The following is a 23,422-nucleotide window of genomic DNA, read 5'->3' as shown; positions in this document are numbered from 1 at the left end:
TTCTCAGAATTTTTTCTGCTTTAACTTTTTTGCTGGAAATTTTGCTCTTAAATGCAATGATAAGGTCCAATGCACGCACATCTTTTAAAATATTTTTCAAAAATATTATCGGGACACGCAACATTCAATTCTGGCGAATTAGAAATTTGCATCCGTACGTTGATGCTGTTGGAAAAGGGTTTGGGGTTGGACCCAAGGAGAGTTTTTGAATGAAATGAGGTCAAGTATATACTACACTATGTCTCTTGAAGAGAAAAATATGCCAAAATAGAAAAGTGAAACTGGGACAAATATGACGGAAAATAATTAAGAACTGGCAATTATGCCGGCGAAAAATAAACAAATCTTACGTTTTCCAATAAAGAAAAGAGAAAGAAATAAGAATATGTTTTTTTAATGGCAAGAGATTTAAAATAAGCGGCAAATTGTGGAAAAGATTTATTTTGTAATCTAGCTTGATAAGAACTAATATAGATAAAAATAATAAGTATTAATAAAAACTTACCTGTTGAAACTTGCAAAGTATCCTCACGTGTGGCATTGAGATTTTCGCAATTATAAAAACTATAGAAGAGAAGATGAAAAATTAAAACTAGCATTTTAATCATTTTTTTCGAATATTACTGAACTGATAGAACGGCGAACTTCACTGAGCATTAAATTGGGTACTATTATTTGTGATAATATCTGCCAAATCATCGAGTCAAATTTTTACAGACTTGAAAAAAACAAGTATAATTTAAACGATTCATTTAAAAAATAGGTACAATTGACTTTATCTTAACAAATACAGCCTCTTTCTTACACAGTCACTTAAGCTGCCATGTCGGACTACAGAGTAAGTAAATTCGTATGTTAAGGCGACATACAGCAGCTTTAATAACTTAAGATAACCTTGACATTTATTTGAGGCTCCACCATGTTAACTGATTTTGAAAAAATATTTAAACATGTATCTTGTTTTTAAAACTTGCCACTGTTTCGAGTATGTAGAAAAATTAAATTACTTTACGACTATAGAGGTACTGATGATTCCTCAATAAATTCTCTTTACGTAATTTGTGGATAACTCCTTACTATATTTGTATATGACTATTATTCATACATAAAAAAATTTCGTAAGTTTTAAATCACATTCGTTTGTACTATGAAGTCAGCGTAGAGGAGATGAAAATAATATTTTTAATAAATTTTATACAATATTTGAAGGTTCTTTTAATTCTATGGTATTCAGATAAAATAGGTTCAAAATTTGTTTGAATAGGTTTTTAGGTGATAATTCATTTTCCTAAAACTATTTACCCTCCAATCTTAACTAGTTTTTTGCGGAAATGTCTACTAGAATATAGAATATTTTAATTTTCCAAACGTTACCTACTGAATTTATTTTTTTTGTGCCACAATGCTGTCATCAATTTTTTTCTCTTCAAAACATTCTACAGAGGTTCCACTAAGCCGTTTTCAAGAAATCCATATTTTTATAATATAACGATTCCTCTACGTTTTTTATAAGTTTTGATACGATTTTTTCTTCGGAATTTCATTAAATTTTTAATTTCTGCAAATATGGTTTGATATCCACAAGAACGTAACCAGAGATTTGTGTAATGGGGTGAATTCATATACATTGAACGAGAAAATGAAAAATGTTTTCAAAATAATACAAACAAAAAATTCCTAATTCTTTCCTTTTTTCTTGTACTCTTGAGATATATCGAGAAAAAATTAGCTACAATATCACAGCAAGTTGTTTTATATACTATTAATAGTCACCGAAAAACTGATCAAAACAAAATTTGCATCCATTTTAATTAAACCTATTGAAGCTCGCTGGAAACATGTACTGTTTTGTACAAAAATATAATTAAATAAAAATAGTTTGTTTTATCTTTTATTTTTTTGTAGAAAAATATAGAAATGAACAATTAAGTTTAAATAATAAATTAGTAAAAATCTAAGAATTAACAAATTTGCTATATGAGTGTTTGATATCATAAAAACACTTTTAATTTTTACTAAATTATTTTAGAAAATTACAAATATTTACCGAAAATACCAAATTTAAAAAATGTTGAAGCATTAGGAAATTTAAAATAAAATTAAGATGTGAATACTGATAGGTTATCGCAGAAATATACAAGCTTAAACTCAAATGTCTGTCTGCTGACTAGAGCGCGCGTGTGTTGGTTCTCGCGCTTCGCGCTCAACCTTTGTACTTCGCTCGAATTTGTGCACAGATATTTAAGCATGAAGGTCAAATTATTGACAACTGTGATTTGCTGATTGTGAATTCTCTTTTGTTACAGCTCTTTCCACTTTGACGAACATATTCTTATAATTTGCAATTATAATATGTTATGGTATTAAAGCAGACCTACTTTCATTATCTTGTATTTATAATTTAAAAAGTGCACATTCCATACAAAACAATTTTTTTATTAGACGTTTCACAGCAACTTGCGTCGATTGCCCTAGAAGTTAATTTTTAATTTCTAATGTATCCTTATAACAATAGTTGATACCAAAATTTGTTGACCCTTTCTGGTAGCACAACTTTTGTCAAATCATTTTTGCCGTATCTTTTGTTGGTATTCTAAGACTTAAATCTCTTTATTTCTAGTCTACTTTTTTAGGTCTTAAAGAAAATATACATGTCCTCTCTGAAAATGATTAATAACGAATTTGTAGATGCGTTTTGGTTGAATAACTTTCGTCTATTAATTTTTTTCGAAGCTTGTGTCATTTAAAAAAAACTCGTCATTCTTTATTTTCAATTTTACTTAATTCAAAATTGTTATTTGTTTAATTCAAAATTTCATTATTAAAAAAATTTATTGTTCTTACTTTTAATGTTATTTTGTGTGAATAAAATAAAAACCATGCACCCTGTCAAAAAGTGATTTTTAAGAAATTTTTCAATCTTATTTTTATGCAAACAAAATTTAAATTTTCGATTTTCCAATATAAAATTCAAAAATTTGTTATAAAAATCTTGTAGGGTGTTCAGGAAGCAACTATTTTCTTTTCTCAGAATTATTCCATGTCGTGCGTTGCTTGGTTTCATATTTGGAATTTTATCTGTTTAAAAAAATTTAATACTGCAAAGCTGGTAATTTGTTTTATCAAAAGAAGTCATAAGAATTAATTCTTCATCCTTCTACATACTGCGAAAAACCGAACATAGATTCCTTAAATCTTGAAACAACGGATCTCAAACATCTTGTTTTAAAGAATAAAACATAAAATTTTTTTAAATGCAACACAGTAGAAAAAAATTGTTGGCATAAAGTTTTTCATTCAAAAAGGATCTACTAATTTGTTATTTATCATTTCTAGATAGAACGATTAGGTTCTCTTATAGACGGAAATAATAAGAATAAAAATAAGAAATTATATTTTTGAAAAAATGACACAAGAGATGAAAAAAATGAAAAGACGAAAGCTGTTTAACCAAAAAAGGTATCTACACATCTTTTTACACTAATTTACGCTAGGATATATATTTTTTGTTAAAATCGTCAAAATTAAATATATATTTAAGTAATCATGATAAATACAATTTGTACTTTATTTTGCGATATCTAAATGAGGAGTCATAGGCCGAGGTACAGAAATAAATGTAATATAAATTTGACATAATATTTTTGAACATAATGTAGAAGAAAGTAGACCTCAAATGTCGATTTTATTTCGTAAAATGTATATGTACTAAGTTTTTCTAGTAATATTGCGTATTTTTATACTTTTCGACTTTACTTTACAGTTTAGGGAGAAAATAAGATGCAGCTTTCAAAAATGTTCACACTAATAGAAATTCCACATCGTACAAGGAGAAGCTGAAGTGTACTTTGGAGAATATTATTCAACAGAGTTCTTGTAGCATTGATTTTCACAAAAATACTTTGTTACTTGGCGTTTAGACTAGCTAAAACTTTTTTTGACAACTGCTTCTGGTAATTTCGCGTTTTTACTAGTTAAAACTGGTTTTAAGAAAGTTGTATAAATCCGACTTTGAATTTTTGTTTAACAGGTACGGCACTGATTTAATATATATTTTTTACAAGTATTTGAGAACGAAAGAGAAAAAATTTACCAAAAAAAAGGGAAATCAACACTTTTGTCAGGGAAATCATTATTTTTACGGAAAATATTATTTTGCGAAAGAGAGTTACCTGCAAATAGCAGACGACAGCATTTGAACCGCAAAAACCTTTCGCAAATTAATGTTTTTACTCACAATTCTGACCTCGGTGGTTGTAATCAACAAACAAGGAAATAAAAATAAAAAATGTTAAAAAATGAATCCCTCCTGTAAATTTATTTATAAATTTCAAATTTATCAAGTTGCCCAATTATTATTTCCGATATTATAAAATTTTCCACATTGATGATTCCAATTATGCAAAACTGGCGAGCGTTCACTTTTTATTATAAGTTATAAGTGTATCAATTTACCCAGCAAAACATTTAAAAACCATCCAATTACAAATTTTAAAATTTCGAATTAGCTGTTCTGCACATTTATTAATAAGTTCCAAACTTATCAACTCGCCCAAATATAAATATCGATACTAAAAAATTTGCACATTGATAACTCCATATTAAAAAACTGGCGAATGTTCACTTTGTAAATTAAAAACTTGTCAAGTCACTCAGAAATAAATTTAAAAACCATCAGATTTCGAATACTGACATCTCAAAATTAGGTCTTTTGCAAATGTATTAAGTTACCCAATTATAATTTCGACATTATAAAATTTTCCCCATTAATAATTACAATATAAAAAACTAGCAAGTGTTTACTTTTTTTATTAATTATAAATTTATCAAGTCGCCCAACTATTATTTTCGACATGACAAAATTTTCCACATTGATTCCACATTGTCAAAAGATTGAAGCTGTTACCCAATGCCTACGAAGTTTTGATCCCACCTCGGATCACAAACAATCTCGTATGTTAGCTTTACATTTTTAACATTTTCTTCCTTTAGTTTAATGTTAAATTTCAGACAATCGTAGTTGGAAGATTGAAAAAAATTTATTAAATATTGTAGATGGTAATGGTAATTAGATTATACGATTAAATGATGTGGTCTGAGTGGTTTGCCTACTGGCCAATAATCCATTTCTTCTTTGGTAATAAACTTAACAACCTGAGTTATCATGTTCACTGTCACTCGTCTTTGGCGATTATTATATATTCCACGACAAACACCCTTTTCGTCCACTAGGCCAAGGACTTTTCCATCGAATGTTGCTATTACAGTATAAACTTTGTTTGGCATAATAGTCTCAAAGACTTTATGTGATTTCTTCGTTCGAAGCGTTTTATTGGCAGGAAAATAGTACATTTTTAGTCCTATTTTTGATAGTTGGTGCTGACTGGGAGATCCAGAAGGAGGATGAAGTCCGAAAAAAGGATGAAGTCTGAAGGGTGCATTAAGTTTGCAGGGTTGATTAAGTCTGAAAGGTGGACTAAGTTCTACAGGGGCATGAATTTTGGAGGTGGAAGGAAGTTCGGCAGAAAGATGAAGTTCAAATGGTGTAGGATGCCCGACACTAGAATGAGGTCTAACAAGAGAATTAGAGCTCTCAGGAGAATGAGGTCTTTTAGAAGAAGTTCGGCCAATAAAAGTAGATACACCTGTTCTATGATCACTATCGATTTGTGAACTTAATTCTGCAAATAGAAATAGAAATAAATGCATTTCAATAGTTTAAATATTAAGTAAAGCGACTAAATTAAATCAAGCAATACGTTCTAAAGCAATTGACTAACTGTAAAGTCTAATCACATATATAGAGCAAATGCACCAATTTATCTAGGAGAACATATTATTCGAGGTCTAAGGTAAAATTTATTCCTTTTAGATATTTTGACATATAGGTACACATAATTTGAATGATTTATAAGCTAATATGAGGCTTCTTTATTGAATTCAACTAAAATTATCACATTGAAGCATTAGATTAGAAGAAATAAAGTGTTTCGTAGACAAATTTTTACTCTCGTTAATTGGTGCCCTTAAATAATAAAAAGCCGATCCTGAGAAGTATGACAATTTCACGCATTAATTTTTTCAATAAGACCACGAACAAACTTTTGTCTTTTCGTTTTTCTAAAAAATTATTTTTTTATTTTTAGTCTTATTTTTTTACGAATCAAAGAAAATCTACTCGTCCTATCTAAAAATTATTTAGAACAAAGTTAAAGACACATTTCTCGCTTATTAATTGTTTCACGTACTTTGTATCGTTAATAAGAAAATTAAATTTGTTTTTTTTTTATACTTTTATTACGATTTAAATCAAAAATTAGGCGTCCTATTAAAAAGTAATTTATGAAAAATCTGTAGCTCTTTTTTGCGAGAGGAACTTTTGTCTATTCATTTTTTTTTCATAACTTGTGTTGTTTGTCCAAAAATTTAATTAGAAAATTTAAATGTTTGATTTTTGCGAATAAAACAAAAGCTACTTTTGCTATCAATAAGTAGTTTACAACAAATTTGTAGCTTTTTTCTTAGATAAAGAAACTTTTATCTTGTTATTCTTTTTTGTTGTTTATATTGTTTTACAGAATTTTAACTGCTTTATGATTAATATTGTTTTTTTGAAATAAAACAAAAATTACATGTCCTATACAAAATTTTTATTTTCGTTTGTTTTTTCGAAATTTGTAACTGCTATAATTTTCGTGATTATTTTCTTTTTAATACAAAAATCATTAGGATAAGTTGTTTGTTTTTTAGCACTACGAACAGCCGTACTTACAATTTATAAATTAAAAGAAGAGCAGTCTTAAAATTTTTTAAATGCTCTTTTGGAATTTTTATCCAAAATAGCTGCTGAACGAACTTGACCTTTATTTTTAGACACTAAAAGCGTGTACCAGAGGCCAATTTAGTAAAATAATTTTTGAAAAGATTCTCTTACTCCCAGGCAGGCAAGCATACAGACATACATACAGACATTCATACAGTTATACAGCTATAAATACAGTTATACAGTTATTCTCGGATGCGAATATAAAAATTGAGAAAGGGAGTTAACTAATTGATTAATAACTAAAATCTCTAAGAAATTTGTCAATATTTTTAGAAAAAGACTTTAGTGAAACAAACTGATGATTTTTTTAATGTTCCAGTCATTACTGAAATTCGTTACAAATAAAAAATATCAGTCTAATTAAAAAAAATGTATGGAAAAAATCTCTTCACCTTCTTGAGATTAACAATTTTGCTTGCATACATTTTTTTAATGTTTCTTATAGTTTTACAAGAATATTGAATTTTTGAAAGCATTCTCGATGAATAAAACCAAAACCGTTGCTGCAAAATAATGACAATAACAGACAGATACCGAAGGAAAATCCAATTTTTCTCAATTTGTGAAGTCAAAAACTTGTAGATCTGATGTAATGCGCTAAAATCAATTTTAACAATTAACAAGAAAACTGTACCTTTCAGAGGTTTTTCATCTTCCACGGGCTTATCCAGATTTTGGAGAAAGTCTCTTGTTTTCGGCGACGAACCCGATGATATATCTGGAACTTGTCAGGAATATTTCTTTTAAAATGTTGATTCTGAAGTACAATTTACTCGCATAAAATATAACATAATTCCTACTGGGGGTTTGCAAAAATTGCGAAATCCCATACTAGACCATTTCAAGTTCTCATAGAATTTCGGGTTTTTATCTATTAGAAAAAATTTACATTTCGGCAAACTCAAACAATCGTAATAAGCGCTAAAAACTCTCAAAACTCATATTTAAAAAGTGATATTTTATTCATAGTCTATGGCTGATTATCAAGAGAAATGTGGAGTTTCAACTCAATTGAGCTGTTATTGATAACTCTGAATAAAATTTACTAAAGCATCTTTCTTTCTAATGAAAATACTTATTGAACTTCATTGGGCGTGGGCCACCTCTAGATAGTAATTTTCTTCGAGTACCCTAAAAACTTTAAGTACCAAACATGATTCGAGTACTTGAAAATTTCGAGAACCAACCGTCTTGGATTCTCAAAACCGGTCCGATCTTGCGAGCTTCCCGATTTTGAAAGAATTTTAAAATTTTTAGATTTTTTATTGATTGAAAACTAAATATTTTCTGAAGGTCGCCCACCCACAGGAATTCAAAAAAATGTTCAAGTGTTCGTTTTAAAAACGACACAGTCTCATCTCACACACGTCGAGTCTTCAAAAAGTATAGAAGTGGACAAGGACAAAAAATTATCCATTTGCAATCCTTTTTTTTTTGTATCTTATGTAGATGCACCCAAAAAAAGTTTTTAAAGTTATTTTTACAATCAAAACAAAGCAAATAAAGGAAGTCCTTCCTAATTAGGCCTTGCAATAATGTGCAAAAGAGAAATCCTATCCGATGATTCCCACGCAAGAGACAGAATTAAACTCCATTAATTTTTTCTTAATTAGTGAGTCCGAAAACTTCAAGATCTGATAAAATGCACGAAAGTGAATTTTCAAAAAGAACGAGTACCATTCTCATGATTTGGATCTTCCGCAGGCTTTTCCAGATATTGCAGAAAATCTCTTGTTATCCGTGACGTACCTGTTGATATTTCTGCAAAATACAAAAAGAAATTATAAATTTGTAATGTTGAAAAGTGATTCAAAATAGCAAAAGCGTAATACGATCATTCTAATTCATTTCGTCTGACCCTTTTAAGGCATGTCGCGAATATTCCTTCATAATATGGTTTTCAAAGTACGAAGTAAATTTTTTTATAGGGTTCCAAAAAAACACTATAATTATGATTTTTAGCGCTTTTATTAATGCAAGGTGTTTCTAATATTTAACATATATTTTATGCTGATAATTAGATATGTAGATCAATTATTTTTTAAAATCACTGTTTTGTGCAATTTTTCCTTAGAACAGAGTTAGAAAGTCGCGATTTTCTTTAAAAAATCTCAACTTTTAGTCCTATTTTCAAGTAGAGTGAGGAAATACTTACATAATATTATTTAAAAAATGTTTTAAAAATCTGTAATATTAAAGTAAATAATTAATTAGATTTAACAGATCAATTGTTTAAACAACATATGGTTACTAGCAATAATATTCAATTAGAATAATTGAGGAAAATTTCGGGTTTTTCCCGAAATTTTCAACTATTTGTCTTCTTTTTACTAGGAGTCAATTGACAATGAATTTAGTCTAGAAAAAATAATTATTTAAACAAATTATTATTTTTCATAGCTATGTTATTTTTTAATGCGAAATAGGTGCGGTTTGTTTTGAAATTTTTGACTTCTTATCCGAATTTTTACTTAGCAAAGTGGTAAATAAGGCAAGTTAAAAAACATGCTCGGTCAAACAATCATTGTTTATAAATACCTTCTCTTAGATTAATGCGAAAAAGTTTTTTTCTGAAATTTAAGTTTTGCCGTAACTTTTTCTTTACAAAAAAATAATTGGTAAACCTCGACAAAAATCAGTTTTTAATGGTATTATATTTGTCGAGTGAATTATTTATGCTTTTTTCTCAATGCCACTTGTAGTAAATATTGTATCAATTAATTTTACAAATATCTATTTTATTTTATAAAAATGCATTCACGGTAAAAAAAGAGATTTTTCGAAATACGATGTAAAAAGTGGACAAAATGTTTAGAAAAAAACCGTAACTTTTTAAAAATTATCAAAGAGAAGATTGTTATAATCAATAATCTATGCTCTATGCTCTCAATAATCTATAATCACTTTGCCTTAATAAGAAACCGTACGAAAATCATAATTAGCGCTAAAATATCGCAAAATTCATTTAATCACTTCTGGGAATTTTTGGGATACATGTTAGGATTTAACTTCATCTAGCTAATATTGACAACTCTGAATCAAATGTACAAAAACGATTTTTTTTCTTATGGAAAATAAGTGTTAATGGGGCTTACGGCATTTCTAAATATCTTTTTTTTAACAAACAAAAAATAAATTAAATTTTTTGTGAATTTGAGCAAATTTCCGAGCAATAGGCACGATGAAATTACAACGACAGGCCGGCGAAACCCTCTTGTGTCTTGAGGACAAGAAGCGACCCAAGTTTGGCACCCATCCATTATGAAACCAAAATAGAAAAAATAAGAATCAATACATTTTTTTAGACTTGAAATTTTTTAGAAATTATGGAAGTTCTTAATCACAGTTTCCATAGGTTTTCAAAATGTTGTCAGAATTTCAGAAATCATCAGAATTATCAAAAATTTTGACAGTTTTCAACAATTTTCAAAACTTTGATGAATTTCAAAATTTATTCAAGTTTAAAAAAAAATAAAAACTTTTTAAAAATATTCAAACTTTGGAAAAATTTCCAAAACTTGTCTAAAATGTCAAGATTTCAATTGTCAAGATCAATTTTAAGTATAAAAAACTTCAACGTAATCATTGTTTTCGGTCTCTCGAGCCCGGACCGAAAAAGTCGAGTAAGGCCGGGTCCGAGCTTTCGAGCATTTTCCTACAATATGTTAAATTTAATTTAATCAAGTCAGCTAGGATGGGTTTTTCATAAGGTAAGTCTAATCCAAATTACGTTAACTATGTTTTTTCGAGACTGTAACCCTGAACATTATGAAATATTTTTTAATTTGGAGAAGTCCTCTTTAAAAAACGTATAAATGTGTTTAGTGTTTTCAGATCTGAAATGCTTCTTATCTGAAATTATTTAACTTTAACCACTTCTTTTTACATACTAAATAGTTTAATCTCACTAATTATTCGAGATAATAAAATGTTACGAACGCAAATATTTAATACAAGAAGGCAATTGTGTAACATTTTTACCACAATTGGAACAATAAGAAAGACAGTATTGTGAAACGTTCAAATTATTCACGTCACCTCCACCAACATCACGGATTCATAAATGGTTGCTTTAAAATGTAAGAACATTTTACCAATGATACATCTCTTGATTTAAGATTGTAATGAGTTTATTATAAAGATTGCGCGACATTCAATTGCGCTTTTTCTCTAGATTCAAATTAAAAAATAAAGTCTTCTTTTACGCCAGCATATGGAAGCAAAATAAAACAGATGTTAATACTTCCGATTCTATTATCAAACTTGAAATTAAAGATAAGGTAATTCAATGAATTTGTGTGGTAAGTAAGTCCTGAAAATTTTACTATTATATTATTTTATTCTTACCAATAAAATTAAATATAGCTACCAAAGTGAACTCCCTAGTACAAAGCATCCCCATTATAATAAAGTTCACGCAAAACTGATCAATGTCCCATTTTTATAACACCGTAACTGATGAACATTCTGCTTTATCGTGTACATATACTATTCTGAGATATTGGAATTTTCCCCTTCCCAAGCATAGATCGCAAAGTGCTCACTTTTGGTGGTTGGTTACATCATAACTGTTATTTCGCATTACCTTCATTATTCAGGCATATATAATTTTTCGCTCACATGTAGGTATACTGAATGGTTAAAGTACATAAATAGATAACCAATGAAACCAGAATTAAAATACAATTAGCCTTTAAAGAAATATCGATAATTACAACAAATTTAATTTCGAAATTTAACATGACGCAACTTCCGTCATTTTGGAAATTAAAAAAAGTCCTTTGGTGAGAAAGTTTCTCTTTTATATGATCATACTTTTAGGAAGTCTTATTTAAATCGAACAACCACCTGATGATCCTGATATTTCTTACGTCATTTTGCCTAACGCAAAATTAACTTCCGTAAAGTCTTTATTACCATTTAAAGACAAAAACAAATTTAATCTTGAGCTGAAGTATATCTAGATTAAAGCCAAAAGAGTATGATTAAAAAAAATATTTCCAATTCTGAGAAACAGTATTTGGAAGTTAAAAATATCAAAGTGCTAGGAGCGTCAATTTGAAATAGGATCGGTTATAGATGACGATAAAGTATAATATATATTGTGTTTGAAAAAAAAATTACACCCGGGATTTTACGTTGCTTAATTATAAGAACAGGGATTTTATTGAATAAGAACAAAACTAATAGTTTTTGATCGAATAAAAAAATAATGTTTAGTTAATAACAAAACTTTTGCTAACGCAATGCAAAATAATTCAGGAAACAGGTTTTTTGCGTTCACTAAAAGTTGTTTCCTAGTAAATGCAGAAAATCGAGAGCGAAACTTCAATATTGGGTTCAGAATCAGTTTAAAGAAAATAGAGCTTTATTTGAGATTATTTCCTTTACAATTCAACATCACAAACAAAATAAACTGTCTCTTTAAAGTTACGATTTTTGACTCGGTTTGACCCGACCAGAAGAAGGTTTCTGGCCAGAATCTGACCAGGTGAAACCGGGATACTATTTTGTTAATTGCCCGTCACGGATCTCACCGAGTTCCCAACGGGACCCAGTCGGGCCAAAAATGGCGCATAAAAGAAGTATCATAACCTTAAAAACATCTTAAGAAACATCCACAAAAGACTGCCGTAAGTGGGTCGTTTGTAAATATCTGACAGGCGAAAGACCAATTATTTGTGATTTAAGTTGTTTTTTTTATCAATTATGAAATAAAAATGAAACTAATTTTAATGATATGGTTTCCCACTTTTGGTTCTGCGGTTGCCAGACTTGCCATGAGTGCGAAATCGTTGATCAACTTCTTTTTTATTTTCATCCATAGTTTCCCAGTAAAATTATACTTATTTTTTTTAAAGGTAAGTGAATTATTTTGTTAATAAATAAGCATTATTAATATTCTTCAATGTTAATGTTAAATCAATTTTCTAAACCGGTTTCATAGGTTAGGATGTCACGTAAAACCCCTGAAATTTATTGTATCTCTTGTAAAAAAAAACATATGCAAACTAAGTTATGCTTAAGGTAAATTTGTTATGCAATTTAACTTTAATTTCTTACAATGCAATTTCTTATTGAAACTTAAGAATCATAACCTATATTTTAATACTTACATTGAATCAATGTTTGTAGTTAATATATTTATTATTATGAATGCAGTTCTTAAATTGAAATTCCAACATCTTTTTACGGGTGGAAATAAGTGCTGACAAAGATTCTTATCTCTACCAATTAGTAGAATATGTTCTCTGTGGTAAAAAGACAACATTAAAATATGATCGAGGAGCCCAGTAAAAAACCGTTCGGATTCCGACCGGTTTACCTTATTTGTATCCGGGATCGGATCGGGTAATCCGGCCGGGATCCGACCAGCGCAGCGTGACGAAACCAACCAGAATCCGACCGGGCAGCCTGACCAGATCCCGAATACAAGCAGGGCAACTCTGCCGGAATCCGGCCCGAACCCGGTCATAATTTCTACACGGGTACTCAGCAAACTTAAATAAATACATAGCATACGAAAAAGCGTGGTCTCAGTTTAAAATCTTTCTTCAAACTCATGTTTTTTAGGCGAGACTTTTACGTAATTACATTAAGACTATTGCAAAAAAAGCATTGATTTTTCAATTTTAGTATAAAATATAAAAAATAATATCCATTTTTACAGTAAAGAAACTAATTTTTGTGAACTCTCTTGTTTTATTTTATTTAAATTCAACAAATCAAGGCCATTTTAATATTACAAATATTGCTTATTTAATAATAGACTTTATGCTTTCCCGATGATTAGTAATAATGATAAAGGATCTGTTTCGGATATAAATTTTGTGCAAAACTGCGAATGTTGCCGAAGTCTCATGCACATTGAAGTTCACTTCTTCCGGGATAACATGATACTAAGCTTTTAGATTATGTTCTTATTATATATACGCTCTACCGTGCCTGTGATTGGCCAGAATGCCATACCGTGTAAAATGGTTGCACCAGATTGGGCAATCCAGTCCTTTTTTAAGAAACGCGGAAGGACGAAAAGTCAAATTGAATTGGTATTATATCCATTGTGCCTATTGATCTTATTAGGGCGTTTTAAGATTTCGATTGATTTTCTATGTTTTCTTGGAAAAATGTTATGTGTTTTTGCGATGAAGATTTTTTTTGTCATATGAAATGACCCTTTTCGATATGCTGTTCAGTTAGTGCTGATTGCGTGAAATTTTTTATTCTGACTTCACTCTTACGATTCCATATATACTCCCGGATCGCTGAGAGTTCTTTGTTGCCTTTAGCGTTGTTAGGTGTTGTCCTATTTTCGATGGTGGTTTAAATATTGTTTAAATGTTGTTTTTGTCAAGAGTTCTTATTGTTTATTAGGTAAAAACTTGAATATAGAGTAGGATGGTGGTCTTTTTTTCTCTTTCTTATGTAGGTTGTTTTTAATTGTTTCTTTAAATTACTTTTATCTGTTATAGAAACAGCTCTGTATACAAGGTAGTTCTTGACTGATTTTTTTTTTAATTTGGGGTAGTGGGAGTAGACATGCATGTATCTGTTTGTAAGGATGAGTTTTCTGTAAACTTCATACCCTAATATGTTATGTTTTTGGTTGCAAACTAGCGTCCAAGAAAGACAATTTTCCGTTTTGTTACATCGCCATTGTTAACTCGATATTAAGATGTAATCGATTGATGAAATCGGAAAGCTTGTGTAGTTGATCTAGTTGAAAAAATGAGTTCCTGGAGATTCCATAAAGATTTTGCCTATTATAGGTGAAACTAGAGATCCTGTTGTCGCTCCTGAGTTTTGTTCATATAACTGGTCATTAAAAGTAATATACGAAGAAACTCACTGGAATATCTGGTGCTTGAGTGTGAATCTGCTGTATTTTTTGATAAAGTCAAAAGTGTTTTGGACGTAAGTGACAGAGTTTCCTGTAACAGGATTCAAGACTTTTATGAGAAAGGCTGCTAGGTTTTAAGTTGGTGAGTTTATTGCTGTGACGATTGTTCTCAGTGGCTTATTGTTTTTATGGATTTTTGGGTGTCCATAAAGTCCTGGAGATATGGTATTAGTAGAAAATAATTTAGATATCGTCTTGCTGTCAAGTTTAGAGTATTTTAGAAGGGTGTTTTGTTGTGCTGAACTTTTGTTTTTGGGGAGTATTTTTTATGTTTTTTATATTTGTCATCAGTTAGAAGGTCCATGATTTTGTTGTTATAGTCTTCTTTATTCATTATTACTGTTATGTTGCCTTTGTTTGTGGGAAATATTATGATGTCTTTATTCCAAAAGAGTTCTTTAACTGTGGTTTTTTTTTTTTTTGTTTTTCAAGGTTGAGAAAGGAAGTTGGGCTTGGCGTGAGATGTTGGCAGTCCAACATCGTACGTCACAACCAATTCTGCGAACAAATCTCAGGAGTAGCAATAGGACCTCCAATCTCACCTTTAATGGCCAACATCTTTACGGGACATCTAAAAAGTAAAATCTTCAGTCAATCCAAAGTTAAACCGGAATGTCGGTTATGTTACCTTGATGACAGTTTTGTCATATGAAGACATGGACTAGATGAACTACACCATGGAAATTGCCTTTCTTGAATATACTCTTCTACAAAAGATCTGATAATACATTACGATATGAATTTTACCGAAAACCACCCATACAAACAGATACCTACACGCCTCTTCCCGCCACCAACTATCCCAAAAACAATCAGTCATTAACTACCTTGTATACACAGCTGTCTCGATAATAGATAAAGATAACTTGAAACAGGAATTACAGAACATTAAACATATCTTAATATAATACTATTACAGACAAAAATTGATAAAACAAGAAGAAAATATATGTACTAAAAAATATCAAGTCAACACAACCTACGAAAGAAAGAGAGAAAAACGTCCAACATTCTACAATACATCCATTGTTTCACAGTACAAATAGTGGCAGGGTCTATATTGGAGAAACCGGGAAAGCGGTGAGCCAACGTATAAAGCAATATAAGAGTAAAGTCAGACTAAAGCATATCATGCAATCAGCATTAGCTGAGAACCATATCGAAACAGTAAATATCTTTTTATTTGACTAAACACATCTTGCACATCTTAAAACACCCTAATAACATCAAAAGGGACAATGAATATAACACCAATCCAATTTGGCTTTCCATCCTCACAGGTTTTTTATCAAAATACTTGTTTGGCCAATCAGGTGCGAACAGTCTGCACAAAGGGGCGCTCTGACCAATCACATATTCTTACTTTTGCACGCGATTGAAATATCGAAACACCTCGTTTTTTATTATTACTAATTTATTTTTCAATTTTCTTCAGTACAAAGTATCAATGTTATTGTTGTGAAACATGCAATGACTATATTCGTCCAAGGTCGTAGATAAAACCTTTTTCCTAGAAAATATTAATAATGTGTGACGTTCATTTCAAATACTAAAGAAATTTTTTTTTAAGCTTTCTTAGCTTTTTCATTCATATTCAATCTTTTTTTTGTGTGTAAATCGAAATTAGTTTAATTTCATTAGAATTTCCAGAGAAAATCTACTACATAATTTAATTCGAAAAAAATTAGCTTTTACAGTTTCGTTAAAAATTACTGATGTTATTAGTCAAAATATTACCTCTAATTTAGTCTTGCAAAACTAATTATTGATGGCTAAGTGAAAATATATATCCTTATGCCAGAAATCCTTCTGGCAGTCGTCCTGTTGTTTTATGACAGAATTTCAATCATGTATGAATTAATTTAGGTCTATATTAATTTTTAAAAATTTCTATAAATGTAAAGCGGGTCAGACTGAATAGTTTAATAAAGAAACACGATTGTGTCAGATGTATAAAGTTATTGAAAGAATTATACAGAATGCGGCATTCTAAATATTGTAATTAGGCAGAAGCAAGTTCACTAGCATTCATGTTTTACCATATTATTTCTTCCAAGAGAAAATATAATGATTGGGTATTCCTTAACCCCTTTCACTTTAATTCATCAGAAAATTCGATCACAAATGATAAGAGCCCAAGCTGAAAATCAGTTAATATTCTCTCTTATTGACTTTTCGTTAAAATATTTTGATCTTTTTGGGACGTTATTGGAATTTTATATTTTTTTCTCTTAATTAGGAAGCATTAGGTTGTGCATGATTTTAATTTTTTAGGCACACTTTGAAAGGTATGTACGCAACATTTTAGAAAAAAAGTTTAAGTAACCATATTAAATTATTCTTATATTTACCTCTGTTATTTTAAGCAGTCTTGGAGTGCCTCAATGTACGTCTAATAAAAAACAGATATTATTTAAAAAGTCCGATCTCATTTCCACGGCTCTGTATTTATGTTAATCACACAGAACCACAAAAAAATGTCTGCAACTCGATCTAAACCACCATACCCATACGTTTTTGTCGTCGGTCAATCTGAATCCAAGGTCAATTTAACCCCATCAGGTCAGGATCAAAGTCAATTAAAGGTCAAAATGGAGAAACTTATTGGATCGGAGAAAACCTTTACTCTCAGAAGTTTTTAGGGTCGCTGAATCCGAATTCGGAGTCAGATTTATTTAATCAGGTCAGGATCAAGGTCAAGTAAAGGGTGAAATTAGAAAACAAAACCCATTGAATAGGCGTGAACCATTACTTTAAGGCGTTTTTGTGATCGCTAAACACGAATTAGGGCTCATTTTAACCCCATCAGGTCGGGGTGAATTTCATTCCAAGATCAAAATTTAGAAAACGAGGGAATTGAACAAAATCTCTTCTCGGAGACGTTTTTGGGGTCGCTGAATCCGAATTCGCGGTTAGTTCAAAACCATAAGTTCGATTTCATGGTTTTCTTAATTTTTACCTTGGTATGAAAATGATGATGGCTAAGAAATTTTTCAACTTTTTAAAATTTTATACTAAAAATTAAAATTTTATATAATGAAAAGGAGACACTCAATAGCAAAATAATATTTTCTTAAGATTTTTGTATTGAACACATGTACGTTTTACTCTTTTATCGGACACAATTCATTTGAATTTATGATGTTTGATCGTTAAGAATAAAAACACTTGTAGAAATTTATAAGCTTACATTATTATAGTGATGTTAAACACTGCATTTTCATTAGAGAAGTATAATGTTTCTAGTGCATGTAACAGTTTGTCACGTGACTAATTATTACATTTTATTATATTTAGCGACATTGTAATGAGAAAAATAAAATATTAGGTTTAAATTTTAAGAAATGTTTCAAAATCTATATATGCATGTCAGCATGATCTATCTAAGTTTTTATTTTGTTTAAATAATGCAGTTTTAATCATTATTTTTCAACTATGGCTTTTAAATCTTTCAGTAATCATTTAAAGACTATCGGTGAATGGGAACACATACCGGGTAAAAAAGTTGTCTTCTATTTTAATACAAGAGTAACTTGATCTTATGGTGAAGGACCCAACTTTATTAAACTTGACGATTAGAATATCAAGCAATATGATTCAGTAATATATTTACCTAGGTGAAAATTTGATAAAAAATTGGTTTTTAAAACAAATTTTAAGGTATGCTAAAATAATTTAGCCCAGATAAATTTTGCAAACTAAGGTAAAAAGGTAAATGTGAAATATGCGACAGTAATTATAATAAAATTGGTGTTTATTTATAAATATTTGAAAATAAAAAGGTTAGATTGTATATTCTCGTGAATAAAACACTACCTTTGTTAACACAAGAATAAAATCTGTTTATTTGAAAGTATAAATTAGAGAACAGGTTTTCGCTACGGAGGCTAAGACGTATCTGACTCGCTGTGATTGCTATTTATAAAAAGAGTGGTGTACCGCAGATTTACAATAAAAATAAACCTAATCCCTGGCACAGATTCCAGTGGACGTCCGGCCAGTAAAAAAATAATTCAAGGGGTAAGTTTTGCAGTAGAACTTTTAGAAAATACGAATACGGTTAAAATTTTATTTCTAAATTGCTCTTTAATAATAACCTGCTTTAAGTTATAATTTGAAGGGCAAAGAGGGATTTAACGGCTTCTCTCAAATATTGCAAAACTGATAGATAAATAAAAACATAAAAAATTTTTAAAACGTAAGAAATAACTAATTTAAATTTGGGCTTCAATCGATTAGTCTCACTTACGGAGATAAAAAGTCTTTTTCACAAACTGCGAAATTTTAACATTTTTCTCATAGTATTTTGTCAAGGAAAGGGGCACTTAGGAGCAAAAAATGTTTTTAAGATGTTTTTGTTGATAAGATATACATTTGTGCATATTTACATATGAAAAACCCATTTTCCCTATTTATACCCTACCGTCTGCAGCCGGATTTCTTAAGTAAGCGCTCGCATTTGCTAAGATCTTTAGCCAAGGGGCAGGAAAACTGCAGAAAACCTTTCTCGAGAGCCGCTGGAACAAATGCGTTAAGGGTGTGGTGGGGGGTGAGTGCCTAGTTTTAGGCCTAATCGTCTACTATAATAATCATCCATTAGCTTTATCTTCCCATTGTCTATTACAATCATTTTATGATGTTGATTATACAATACAGGTTTTAATCCCTGATTACACCATGCAAAAACCACATTGTCCTTTATCCATACTTTTATACCTTTTTTTATTTTAATTATGCGATTATGTTTTCCTGCTTGGTAGTAGACACCCTTGAGCTGTTCCTTTGAACGGTAAACTACAGTGGCAGGTGGTAGATGTGGACCGTGCTGGACTCCGGCAAGTGGCGTGGCCTGTTGGACTCCGGGAAGTGGTGTGGCTTTGATGTTAGCTGTACTGGCAGGAAGTGATGCTAGCGATGAAGCTTGTTGTCCTCCAGAATTAGGTGTTTTGACGATACCTGTACTGGCAGGAGTTATTGACGGTAATGAAGCCGGCTGGAATCCGAAATCTGGTGTGGCTTTGACGCAAACTGAAACATCAGGATAAAGACTTAATTGTAAAAAAATTTTGCAGTTATTTAATTTAGTTTTGCAGAGTTGGAGGAAAATAGAACTTTAGAGAACGACAGCAACGTGTATCGTCTAACTTCCCTTTTCATTAAATTTAGAAGAAAATCTTACAAAACAAAAATTTAAACCAAATTCGAGGTCTGTAACAAAATTTTGCGAAAAACTGGTATTCTTTCTGCTTTTTCTTTGTTGTATAAATGTCTTTAATGAGCCGATTACGTTGATTTTTGAAACATACTTATGTCGCTTGAATTTTTTATAATTCCGTTACACGAGATTTTTTTCTTTGAGACTATGTTATTAAAAATCTTATCCAAATTCTTCCTATTTTTACTATGTTAACGTTTGAAATGTTTAAGTTGAAATAAACCATTCCCAGTTAATTTTAATGTATAATCAAGTCTAATTATATTTTTTTCACGAGTATAAAAACTAAAACTAAATTGTGTTACTGATAAATCTTCCGCTGATAAAGTTTTCTTGCTATTTGGCGAAAGTTTATCTTACGGTGGAATAAAAGTAGTCATCTACTACATCCTTGGATGCAATTGCAAAATGACAAAGTATGAGTGAATTCGAGCTACAAATCAGGACACCAGATTTGAAACAAATTTTTGGTAACTTAATTATTATTTTTAAAATAATGTGACTGATCGATAACGAATTGAAATATATTATTCGTGAATGAAAATAAAGAACTTAGCACAACAAAAACCATCGTTTGTTTTGAAATAAAAACCAAATAGGAATCAAAATCACTTTGAGATTGAAGCATTAGCAAGACTTCTGATATGATAAATAATTTATTTCAATATAAAATTAAGTTTGACTTAAATAATTAGAAATCAATTACATTGTATGAGTCTGTTAAAAAAATTTATTTTAAAAATGATAAAATATTTTTATATTGAAATATTTATGCAATGAAATATGTATTCATTCGTCTGTGATAAGTGCAATTATTTTTTTAATGAAAATATAATGAATGCAATGTTTTTAAAAATGTGGTGTCCTGATTTTCAAAACGATTTAATTCGTACTTTCATGTTCTTCGCAGTGGTGTCAAACAAATTATAACAGACGACACTTTTTCGATGAAAAATTACTCCAAAACAGTTTAAAACCACGAGATTATCTAAGTTTCGTGCAAAGTTTATTCAATAAGATTAATTTATGTTGCAGCGAATCTTGTAACTAAAATCTATATACATTTTATCTTCAGTTTCTTCTGTGTTAAGATTCTCTGACGAAAACAAAGTAACATATATAACCTCAGGCGACCTATGTTATAGACATAAAAAATTGCGTTTTTTGTGTCAAAAAATTCTTTATTATTCAGGTCCAGTTTAATATGTCGAAGTTTCGGTCCCTCTTCAAGGCTTTAAGGAGCGATACTGTGGATAGAAACGTGTACATTTTTTTTGAAAGCGAAAGAACAAATATAAACTTAACATATTGGAACAAAGTAGAAAATAATTCCAAATAAATTAGAGTAAATTTAGATTTAGAATAATTGCATATTGGAAATTGATATCTATTCCGGAAATAGTAGACGATTCTATATAGGTTATTTCGTTAGTACAATGATACCTCGAGTGCTCACAAGTACATTTTTAAGTGTATTTCTTTTTTTTAATGTTCTATAAACTATGAATGGTATGGCTTTTTTTTTAATTTTTAGAAAATTTTTCTTCCGAAATCCATGTTATTAAAATAAAGTTGAAATTTATGTAAAATTAAAACAACGACCAAAGCGATGAAACGCGTGACCTTGTAGTTTTAAGGTTATGTACCAGTTATGTGAACAAATAATTTTTTCACAATTATGATATTCAATTAAAATAGCTGTAAGTTCGATATTGGGTGTTTTAATTTTGTATTTAATAATGTATGATATTCATTGAATGAGAATTTTTCTTACTTATTTATTAATAATTAGCTAATCTATTAAATTTATCATAGAAGAAGCATTTAAAACTTTTTATAAATATTTAAAATTGACAATGAAAATATTCAAAAATATTAATGGGCCTTTTCCCTTTTTTCTCATTAAACATTTTTCCCTCAATTCAGCAACATTTTAGCCCAAAAATGTATTTTTGTTTTATTTTTCAATCTTGATTTTTATTTTCCAGAATGATTTTATCCTATCCAAAAAATGCAGATTAGTTTTTTATCTAGTTCTGTATTGCCAGATTTCATTAGAATTTTTCTTAAAAATTTCCTTTTCGAAATTAGAATCATAATTCTTTTGGAAAATTCCCTGAACCAACTAACAAATATCGTTCTTTCCAAAACTTCACTGTTAAAAATCAGAATTATAATCATTTTAGAAAATTGCCCCTGTCCAAGTTACAATTGTAATTATTTGGAAAGACTCACTTTTTGGAGTCAGAATTATTTTAGAAAATTCCTAGTTCGAAATCTGAATTATAATTTTTTTCAAAAATTTTCTTATCCAATTCATAATTACATATAATTTCTGAGGAAAATTTCCTGCTCGAACTCAAAAAGATCATTTTTCTTAAAACTATAAATTACAGTGGAAATAATGAATGTTAATTGAAGCTTGTATTTATTTTGAATACGCTTAGTACATTCAAGTCAGGACTTCACTGGTAAGCAATTTTTCGAAACAAAATTGAAAGTCTTCAGTGAAATTTGATAATTATCACCGTTAATATATAAGGTATACCCCCGAAGGAATAATAAGGAGACCCAACTGCCAGTGGGAAACCATTTGGAACTGGCAATAGAAACATTACCGTAAGTGGTAGGCACAATACAGAATGATCTTAAATTTTCGTGCGCAGGTGCGCAGGTCCTCCTGTACATGGAAAAGTGTGCGAGTGAGAAAGTTTGTCAAATTGACGTAAGTTAGAGGTTGTGTTCTTTTGTTAATCAGCATATTCTCAAGGCTCTGAGAAACTCTGAGAAATTCTCCGCAGGCACTCAGGTCCAGGTAGCTCGTTTAAATGTTTTAAAGACTTTAAAATGTACTTTCCGAAATTGAAATAAAAATACGATCATAAATAACAAGCAGAGAGGCTGAAATTGAAATAAGAATTCGATCATAAATAACAGAGATGCTATATCAATAGAGTAGCCGACACTTAAAGGTCCTTTGTTAAGCTTTCGGATTGCAATTTGCAAATAGGTTTTTTTAAATTTCATAGTTAACAGGTGGGGCTTTAAAAAGGCGAAGCGTATTCGCACCTGCATCAAAACAAACGAACAGAATCTCTAACTTACATCAATTTGAGAAACTTTTTCACTCGCACACTTTTCCATGTATAGGAAGAGGACAACTGCGCATCTGCGCAAGAAAATTTCAAATCTTCCTGTAATGTGCATGCCACTTACGGTAATGTTTCTATTGCCAAGTGGGGAAACGGAGTTAGGTCTCCTTATTATTCCTTCGTGGGTATACCTTCTATATTCACAACAAACAACTTTACTACTTTTTTATTGATATCAGCCTGTGCATATAATTGGCTATTTATATATTATACATTGCAAACTGAGCGGGATGGAGCCAAGTCTGGTGAGTAAGCGGGGTGGGGTAGCGGTTGCCAGCTGTACGACTCAACCAATTCCCGAGTCAGTTTTGTCCGGTGTGATGGTGCAT

At 30.1% G+C, this 23,422-nt stretch overlaps 1 protein-coding gene across 1 annotated transcript in view; it reads right to left on the bottom strand.

Annotated features, from left to right (window-relative positions):
• The window catches only part of LOC117169875 (neprilysin-2-like), a 37,148-nt gene that overhangs the window by 11,754 nt on the left and 1,972 nt on the right, over positions 1-23,422 (bottom strand). The window contains 2 exon segments of the mRNA XM_033356383.1: positions 5,109-5,681; positions 19,443-19,754. Of these exon segments, the coding sequence (XP_033212274.1) occupies positions 5,109-5,681; positions 19,443-19,754 (885 nt within the window).

The sequence above is a fragment of the Belonocnema kinseyi genome, chromosome 3 (assembly GCF_010883055.1).
Source record: "Belonocnema kinseyi isolate 2016_QV_RU_SX_M_011 chromosome 3, B_treatae_v1, whole genome shotgun sequence".
NCBI classification, from domain to species: domain Eukaryota; kingdom Metazoa; phylum Arthropoda; class Insecta; order Hymenoptera; family Cynipidae; genus Belonocnema; species Belonocnema kinseyi.
This window is presented reverse-complemented; position numbering and strand designations above follow the sequence as displayed.